The sequence below is a fragment of the Hemicordylus capensis genome, chromosome 1 (genome assembly GCF_027244095.1).
Source record: "Hemicordylus capensis ecotype Gifberg chromosome 1, rHemCap1.1.pri, whole genome shotgun sequence".
Taxonomy (NCBI): domain Eukaryota; kingdom Metazoa; phylum Chordata; class Lepidosauria; order Squamata; family Cordylidae; genus Hemicordylus; species Hemicordylus capensis.
In genome coordinates, this window is record NC_069657.1 from 303,823,307 (window position 1) to 303,833,122 (window position 9,816).

Consider the following 9,816-nt stretch of genomic DNA (forward strand, 5'->3'; position numbering starts at 1 on the left):
ACCCATGACAATGCAGTTTTCAAGGCACTCTATGCCAACAGACAAAGTGGGCAATTCCAACAGAGAACCTCTCCATCTACCACAACCCTATGTGACCATAAGCAGCTGAGCACATACATGAGTAATTCCAGGAAGGCAGCAAGCAGCATACCTGCAGTTATATTCAGTACAGCTGCTGATGCAATTTATACAGGCACACAGGTTTCAGAAAGTTTTAGAACTGGAAGGAACCTTGAGGTCTAGTATAACCCCCTGCTCTGTACAGAAAACTGTTATAGCATCTCCGAGAAATGGCTGTCCAGCCTCTGTATGAAAACCTCCAGCAAAGGAGCACCCACTACTGCACAGGACAGAATGTTCCACGGTCAGTTCTTACAATTAGTCAATTCTCCCTAATGTCTAGTCCAAGTCTGCTTCTTGTAATTTCAACCCATTGGTTCTAGTTCTGCCCTCAGGAGCAAATCTACTCCTATGTTACAGTCCTTCAGGTATTTGAAGGTGGCTAGTGTCTCTCCCTTAGTCTTCTCTTCTCTGGACTAAATATACCAGCTCCTTCAACTGTTCCTCACGGGGGCTTGGTTTCCAAACACCTAATCATCTTTGTTGCCTGTTCCAGTTTATCAACATCCTTAAGATGTGGGGTCCACAATTGGACACAGTATTCCAAGTGGTTTGACTAGCCTCTCACTTATTCATTAAAGCTCAAAGGGATGACCTCATTCCTCCTATCCATCTAATGAGGATGTGACCTATATTGCAAGTTCTCATCTGCACAATTCCTGCCAACATTTTCTAGCACTAGAGCAGCATCATGCTCAGCCCATATCCAACTACCAGTGGAAGGGAAAAAGAATACTACAGATTAGTTATCTTCCACCCTCCAGTGTCACCAAAACAGTATTGTGGATAGAGGCAAATGAGTTAGAGAGAACACGAAATGGGGCATCTTAATTAGTTATTTATCGCATGTATATACTGAACCATTTAAAACCAACTACAAATATTTAAAAACCCTGGAAGGCCAGGCCAAAGAAATAGGTTTTTGGGGCTCTCTTGAAGGCAAACAAAGAGTTTAAACTACAGATATCTGCTGGGAGTGCATTCCACAGGCCAGGAGCAGCTACAGAGAAGGCCCAGTTCTGAGTCGCCACCCAACGTTCCGGTGGTAACTGGACCTCTCTAAATGATCTCAACGTGTGATGGGGATCATACAGAAGAAGGCGCTCTCTAAGTTAACCCAGTCCTAAGTCATTCAGGGCTTTAAAGGTGATAACCAGGACTTTGCATTTACCCATAAGAACCTGTTAAGGCATTAAAGCCAACATTACAAGCGCTGATCTCTGGCCTGTCATTGCTCCAGGTTTGTTTGGTCAAGAAAAGAGACAGAGCTTGCTCTGTAGCAGCACTACAGCTATGGAACTCTCTCCAAGGAGAAGCTGCCAAGCTAAGACCCTGGTGATGTTTAAAAAGGCTGCAAAATTCCCTCTGTTCTGTGTGGCTTTAACTGGATCCATTTTAAACTTTGATTTTAATTACTGCTGTTTTACTTTTAATCCCCAATTTTATTTTATTTTTGTGCTACTGCTGTTGTGTCATCTGTTATGGAGTTGTATTTGTTCTAATTTTGTAAGCCCCTTATGAGGACTTGTGTGCCAAAAGCAAGATATTAAATCTATTACATAAATAACCAAGATTAAAAGTTCAGAAGTCAAGCATACTCCACATCATTCCAGTGTGCAAGCCTGAAGATGCTAGAATATGCTGGTTTGTATAGCTCCAGGCACAAAAGACAGATACTTAGTGTCAGGAGGGGAAATGAGTACCAAAATTCCTGGAAACTAAAGTGTGTATGTTGACTAAACACAGCCTACTTAATGTAGTAGTGTGAAGTGGACTGCCTTTTGATTTTGCCTTTAAGCAGAAATATATGTTCACCTTATAGAAAGTTCTAAGAAATGAAGTTTGGGGAAGTCCATAAATTCAGCATTTAATGAGGATAGCTCAGGCCTACTCCAGAACCAGCTTCAACTATGTAATTGAGCAATACCAGCCTGCAGCTTTCTGGGAACAGGCCAGGTTGCAAGCCTACCGGAACAGTGAGGACTCAAGTTGGAAGCAAGGCATTTCATTACAACAATTCTTATTGAGAACAGTGGGATCTGAAACAGATTAGCTAGGGAGGCATTCAATAGGTTAGGGAGCTTTGAAAACCAATAGCATAACTCAAGTTGCCATCCTAACTTTTATTTAAGATATTTGAGCTAAAATTATAGGCTTTCCTCCTCCCCAGCAGTTCACTTGGTAGGGCTACCAGACGTCTGGGCATGCCTTTCTATAGAGTTGAGAATATTCCATGTATGATGCATTGTTGCAGAAACTGGGATTTGTAAATATATGGCCAGATTATGATATCAATTAGCTAAAGAGATAATTTTATGTGTGGCTACTCTAGTGACTTAAGAAGTCATTGTCTAAGAGCCCAAACTTCTAGTAATCAGACAGTGGCCTTCAGGGACTGGTGCAGCTCATTAATCTGCCCAATGTCACACTTCCACCCACCTTTCTAATACACACTAAAAAGTGAGTTCAAGAAAACATAAAAGGGTTAGGCAAAATAAGCAACTATATTAGTTAATTTGCATAACAAGGAATTCACACAGCTCATTATGATCTGGCAGATCCATTCATTTGTTAAAGTTCTTTGATAAAAGCATATGCAGTTTCTGTACAGTGCATGGAGTATATATTAACAACATTCAGTTCTGTGCCATCATACAGGTATGCAATTGTTATGCCAACTATACATGAATAGCACATAAGCAATACCAGTTTATACACACTCACACTGCAATAATTATATTTGGCTTTTCAGCAAGGGGGAAAAGTTATCACTACCCACTTTCAAATTTGAGATTAAAGAGATGTAAGAATCACTGCTTTTAAAAAGGAGTGAGGAGAAACTTAAGTATGTAGTACACTGTTCTGGGCTCCTTGGAGGAAGAGCGGGATATAAAATGTAAATAATAATAATAAATGAGAATACTGCTGCCATTAATTCTGTTTTTAACTATGTCACAGTAACACACACAAGAGTATGTACATTAGAGTAAAGTCGAATTGTCAAAGGACTAACTGAAACTTCTGTTTTCAACTTCAGCTATATACCTTATGTTGATAATTACTTGCCTTGTGAGATTAACTTTATTTTTTCTACGGCCGTCTTTTTTTACCCAATTCTGTAGCATATTTTGCAACCATTACATTTTTCCTAACCTGTTTAAACTATTTGTTTATGCTATTTGACAAACAGGTATAGTTCAGATAAAATGCTATTCAATACCCCAATTATGGTTACAAGTAGGGATGAGCATGAACTGGAAGACAGCAGGTTCAGCGGTGGGTGGGCTGCCTTTTAAGGAGCAAGGAGGGTACTCTTACCTCCTCCCACCACATTTCCCCCGCTGGCACTGTGCTCAAAATCGCTGCACAGGGCGGAAGTGTACCCTCTTGCTGCCCCAGTCTGCATCAGTCTGGAAGTGGCTGGTGCGCATGCGCACACAAAACAGTGCTGTGATTTTTAGCACAATACCAGTGGGGAAAATGAGGCGGGGGGGAAAGGGGAGAAACTTCCCTGCTCCCCACCTCTGGCCGCTGAACTGGTTTGTGCACATCCCTAGTTAGGAGATCAGAAGTGCCACACAGATTCACATGCAGCTCCTTCAAACACAGTGGGACTTATTTCCAAGTTAAGGTATATTAGATTGCACTGTAAACCTTATTGGCAGTTTGTTTGTTTAGTAAGTATACCGCCCTTCCAAAATGGCTCAGGGTGGTTATGTATCTATCACACTCACTGAAGATATCCAGGAACAGAAAACAACTTTCAAAAATGATATGGCATCAATAGATGGGGAGAATCTATACATACCTTGAAGGTCCCATTTTGATTCTTCACATAAGAAACTAGAAATATGTCCACTGGGAGGAGTGCTGATGTAATAAGGGCAATTGCCAGGGCAAAAATAGATGTTATAGTAGAAACCACTTCACTTTCCCGTCTACTTTGGTACTTGCGGACATAAACCCAGCAGAAAGCCAGAATGACCTATGAAGAAGAAAAGCCAATATCAGCAAGTTACAACCAAGATTTTCACAGTCTTGCCAAAACATTTCCAAATAAAACAAAGGCAGACTTTGTGAGAAGGATCCCTGTGCTCTTCTGCAGACTGCTTTTTGCACTGTGCTTGTTTTGGAAGCTTCCCTGTTACTAGGCCAAACTTGTTCTCACTGCAAGAAATTCCAGTAGCAGCACTGAGTGAGCACACTGCACAACTATTCGTGCAATAGTTGCACCTATAGTTGCACAACTATAGTTTTCAGTCTCTGAAAACTAGCAGGCCTCTAAACAAGAGTCTTCATCTCGAATTATAATTCAGTCACCCAAATCTTACAGTTGGGAACATGGTACATGTGGACTTGGTTTTCCTTTTATACTACAGTCAGAAATTTCCTGTTTGGCAGAAGATGTGTCCTCAGAAGGTTAACAAATGGGAAAATTCCATGCAGACCACTCTGAACTCTTGCTAAACTGATATGTGCATCTTTCTTATTCAATATACTGAGGTCAAAATGGTACATTTAAAGCTGGATTAGCAAGGTTTTACACAGATACGCAAACTGCACACAGAAAGACACAAATACCAGCAACTTCACCTGCTAAGAGTTCCCAGTGATCCATGAGGTTATCCCATTATTAACAACCCTGTGATGCAACTTGCCCAAAGCTAACTAGTGGGTGTCATGGCCGAGTAGGGGATTGGAGGCCAGGTCTCGCTAACCTAAGCCTTTATCCACTACAACAGAATGGCTCACACTTGTTCTTTATGAAAACCCAGAGTTCCACCTCCTTGGTCATAAATAATTACCACCACAGGTCCTCTCCCCAATTCATAGCACGGAATAAAGAACAGATTTAGTGTTACTAACTAGATTATGGAAATTGGGGCAAAGAAGGAAACAAGCTCCCAGTTTAAAGGATGTTTGTCCCAGGACAAATGCTACCAAGCCAAGTCACTATGTAAAGCACCATGCAGGCAAACTGCACTTAACACATAAACACCATGAGGCTATTCACACACAGATGCAAAACCAGGCTAAGGGAGCCCAGGCCGGTTTTGCACACACGTATGAACCACCGGGATTGGGCTGATCCCATCCCACACTACACACATCCCATACTACACAGTAAATAAGTGGCAAACCCACCTAGTTAGCTACTCTTCTAAATGGGGTCAGGTCTGGCAGGGAGGGGAGGCGAGGGAGGATTCCCATAATCCACCATGAACTCATGCAGTGCATTATTGGAGCTCCGGGCGGGGGGCATCCCAGCACCCTGACCCCCGGAGCTGCAGAGGGAGCCACTGCTCATCTGGGTGGGCAATCCACCTGCCCAGGGAAGAAGAGGAGATAGTCTGCAGGGAAGGTAGGTTAAACTTGCCTTCTCCACAGCCCACTCTCAAGCCCTTCTCCGTAATCATGAGAAGAGGCTCTGTATCATTTCAGAAGCAGCTCTGAGTACAGTAGCCAGAGTGCAAACCCGGGCTTCAGTTCAACTATCTGTGCAGCAATGGATTGCTGAGTGTTCCCTAAGCAAATCAATATCACTCAGCTATTGGGGCCTCATCAATAAAACAACTATTGCAAGAAGCCATCCTACAAAGTTCTTGCATTGTTAGCCACAGTGAGCCTTAAAGTACATCTTATACATATTCACAGCCATCTTTTGCTAAAACCAAGCCCCAATTTGCTCTAGATGAACTAACTCTGAATACAAGGTCTCGTGTAACACAGATGATGACACTTAGATGATTTAGGAACTTGGCAGTAGATTATTAAAGTATTTAGGAACATAGAAAACTGCCATATACTGAGTCAGACCATTGGTCTATCCAGCTCAGTACTGTCTTCACAGACTGGCAGCGGCTTCTCCAACGTTGCAGGAAGAAATCTCTCTCAGCCCTATCTTGGAGAAGCCAGGGAGGGAACTTGAAACCTTCTGCTCTTCCCAGAGCGGCTTCATCCCCTGAGGGGAATATCTTGCAGTGCTCAAACATCAAGTCTCCCATTCATATGCAACCAGTGCAGACCCTGCTTAGCTATGGGGAAAAATCATGCTTGCTACCACAAGACCAGCTCTCCTCCCTTTATATAGTGCCATCAACATATCTGGCACTTGACAGAACAATCATGGCTAGGAAATGGGGAAGAGAAAGCATGAGAGAAAGCCTTGCTTCCAGACAACCAAAAGTTAGGAGAACAAACAGCTTGCAAACCTGGGTAGAGCACAGTTTTTGTTTGTGTGAATGGCCTCTCTGGAAATGAAAGAGGGTTATCTAAAATTAAGTTAGAAGAATTTGTAAACACACTACAAGTTGTTCTAGTAAGAACTAATCTGCCTACTTTCCATTCACTATACCTATAACTGTACTAAATTTGTACCAAATCAGTTAGTCAGTTTACAAGTTAGCCCACTTGTGCCTCAAATGTTCATGTATCCTCCATTTTGAATTGGGGTGGATGACATCACAACCTACACCACTGAGGTGTCCCTATGTGTCCCTACAGCTGTAGCAAATTTGGTCCAAATCAGTTAGGCCCACTTGCGCCTCAAACATTTATGTGTCTGCCATCTTGAACTGGGGTGGATGGCATCGTCACAAACTACGTCATTGAGGTGTCCCTACAACTATACCCGATTTGGTTCATATTGATCCAGGCATTGCAAAGTTGACTAAGGGGGAAAGGGGGACACACACGAGCAGCTAGGTGATCTCATAAGCCTATTGGAGAGTAGGCTAAAAATGGCCCTCTGGCCTTGGAGAATTGCATGGAATATTGATGACACAAAGATAAGAAAATACTAACATTTCATTGTCTGGAGGTGGGAGGCATTCCTGTTGCCTTTTGTGGGAGAGAGTCAGGACGCTGTCACCTAGTCACAGCTATAATAAAATCCTGGATCTCACCATCAATGGGATATTTCACTGCAGCAACCAGAAGTCAGCCAGGTTGTGCAAGTCCATTAATTATGTTTATGGCTCTGAGCAGTTAAGGCACAGATTGCTGAAGGTGGGGGTGTACACACAAGAGAGAGAAAGCATGCACACCAAGAAAATGAAGGGCAGAGGGAGTTGGCCTGCAAAGGCCCCTAACAACTTAAATGTAAGTATCCTTGAGAGGTAAGAGAGAAGATGCATGCCATGAGAATAAAAACTCCTTTTCCTGAACTATAAAGTAAAATGGCATTTTCTCTTTCCCACTCTTCAGATCCCCACCCCAGCTCTCAATAGCAATAAAACCCTAAGGTGAAGGCCTGGCAGTCTTCCCCAAACCTGACTCAGCTAGGAAGGCTTCAAGAGAATAAGAAAGATAAAAGCTGTCAGCCTCATCACACCAGAAGCGTGAACAGCACAACAAAACTTCTATTCCAGGCTGGGTAGAGCCCGGGGCCTAGCATCGCACACGCAACAAGACGTTGCCAATCCAGCTCATACTATGTACATCTCAATGACAAGAGACATGGTAGAGTTCTAGAGTCTACCAAGTCAAGATTGTAGTTGTGGAGGGAACATGTACAATCCCCCACACAGAAAGATCCCTTTGTATTTCCAAGCTTAGCATAACAGGAGAGAGGATTACTGTACACTAAACATCCATCTATGATGTGCTTGTTTACAATACACAGCCCTTAGTATAGCTCATTTCTTCCATCTCAGTTGACCCTTTATTCTGATAGAAAAGCTACCAAGCGTTGCAATATAGCCCCCCTTCATTTCTAATACCCTGAGAGAGTGTGCGACAGAATGGCTGAAGAATGCTAAAAACCAAATAGACCATATTACATTTTCATGAGAAGATGGCCTTAACCAGGAGTGGCTGGTAAGGGTGTTGCGCCGGGGGGGGGGGTGGCAGAAGCACCATTAAGCACAAATTAATAGGTGCTTACTAGGGATGTGCACGGAACCATTTGGCACTCCATTCTAGTGCAAGTCCATTCTAGGAGCGCTGAACTGGTTCTGGCAACAGGTGTGCCTACCTGCCAGCCCCCGCCCAGTCGCTCCCCCCAACCTGGCGCTCTTCCAAAAAGAGGGCATGTGGGGCTGCAGCATGCCTCCTTGAGGCCTGGACCAGCGTCACCATGCAGATGGCCAATGCATGCACACTTTTTGGAAAAGCGCTGGCAGGGGGAAGCAGTGGGGCGGGGCCTGGCAAGTAGGCAGCGCCTTCCCTGCCATTTAAAGCAATGCCCCATTCTCAGGAGTGCACAGAACCAGTTCCAAACACCACCCTACTGTTTACCTCTGGTCCGGCTGAAGCTGAGAACTACTCCAAGCAGCAGCGTGCTGCCCGGCACTTCCTACGGTGGCGGATCAGCTCCACCACTCACCTGGCTTGCGGAGAGCCCATCCCCTATCAGCCAGGTGAGTGGCGGAGCCGATCCACCACTACAGGGAGTGCCGGGCAGCACACTGCTGCTTGGAGTAGTTCGCAGCTTCAGCCGGACTAGAGGTAAACAGTAGGGTGGTATTCAGAACTGGTTCTGTGCACTCCTGGGAATGGGGCATTGCTTTAAATGCTGCTTGGAATAGTTTGCAACTGCAGCCGGAGTGCACAGAAAAGAAGTTGGGCTGTCAAGTCGGTGTCAACTCCTGGCAACCACAGAGCCATGTGGTTTTCTTTGGTAGAATCCAGGAGAGGTCTACTATTGCCACTGCCCACACAGTACGAGATTATTTGTGCTTAAAGGTATCTCCCACCACCCAAGGGGTTCCCGAACCGGCTGCTTCTGGCCTCAACTAGGAAACTTATAGAGGGCAGATGTTTCCTTTTCCTTAAGAAGTGTAAAGGCTTGGGTAACCAACTTGGTTCCTGTCTGTCTCCCCCACACTTTCTGCCAGCAATCCTTCCCACACAGAACTGAAGCAAGCCTCACTATACACAATGAAATTAACTTTCGAGTAAACATGGAGCAAGGTTTGGCAAACCTGGCCCTCCAGATGTTGAACTACAACTCCCATCATCCCTAGGCACAATACAGTTGGCTGGGTATGATAGCAGTTGTGGTTCTACAACATCTGGAGAGAGGACCAGCCAAGTTCACCCAGCCCTGGTGTAGCGAGCTCTGGGCCGTCATTATGGCTGCACACCTAGTTACGCACTTACCCGGGAGTAAGCCCCACACTGCGTCATACATCCGGGTAAAGTCTAGGTGCACAGGGATTGGGCTACAGTTGTAGAGACCACCAGGTCCCATAACACCCCCCCCCCCTGCGCGCGCGCCTTTAAACACCACCACTTGGATGACGTCTTTCTCCTGCATTGACCCCCCCACACACACACACTAGAACCCCCAAGTGTGGGGCAGCAGACGCCTCTTGGCTCCGCAGAAGGCGGCGAAAAGCACAGGGACGGGCGAGGTACGGAAGCCATTTAGAAGGCCCGATCTAGGAGAAGAGGAAGAAGAACCGCGGCTGCCCTCCCGCCGCCTACCAGCAAAGCGAGACCGAAGAGGCACCAGCCCGTGACCAGGTCTGTCTCGGCGCTGAAGGCCGCCATCTTAACTGCCGGCAACAGCAGCAGCAGCAGCGACAGCGACGCCAGAGGGGGAGGAGCCAATGGCAGAAAGGGGCGCGACGAAAACGAGGGCTAACCCAAGCGGAGTTGCCTTAGAAACCGCCCAACAATCTCCTCCACCGTCCTAACGCATCATAAAGCGCTCGAAGCGTCGCGATTGGGTAGCGTCGTCGCACAAGCACC

General features: G+C 45.3%; 1 protein-coding gene across 3 annotated transcripts in view; it reads right to left on the reverse strand.

Moving 5' to 3' along the window:
• Positions 1-9,816, reverse strand: part of LMBRD1 (LMBR1 domain containing 1) — a 100,946-nt gene that overhangs the window by 90,221 nt on the left and 909 nt on the right. The window contains exons 1-2 of one of the 3 annotated variants that reach the window (XM_053286734.1): positions 9,550-9,749; positions 3,929-4,105 (exon numbers count right to left, since the gene is read on the reverse strand). In XM_053286734.1, coding sequence (XP_053142709.1) covers positions 3,929-4,105; positions 9,550-9,615 — 243 coding nt within the window. In that variant the 5' untranslated portion in view covers positions 9,616-9,749. Of the gene's footprint in view, positions 1-3,928; positions 4,106-9,222; positions 9,335-9,549; positions 9,750-9,816 lie in introns of those variants that run through there. The other 2 variants (XM_053286736.1, XM_053286735.1) reach the window with 2 other exon arrangements.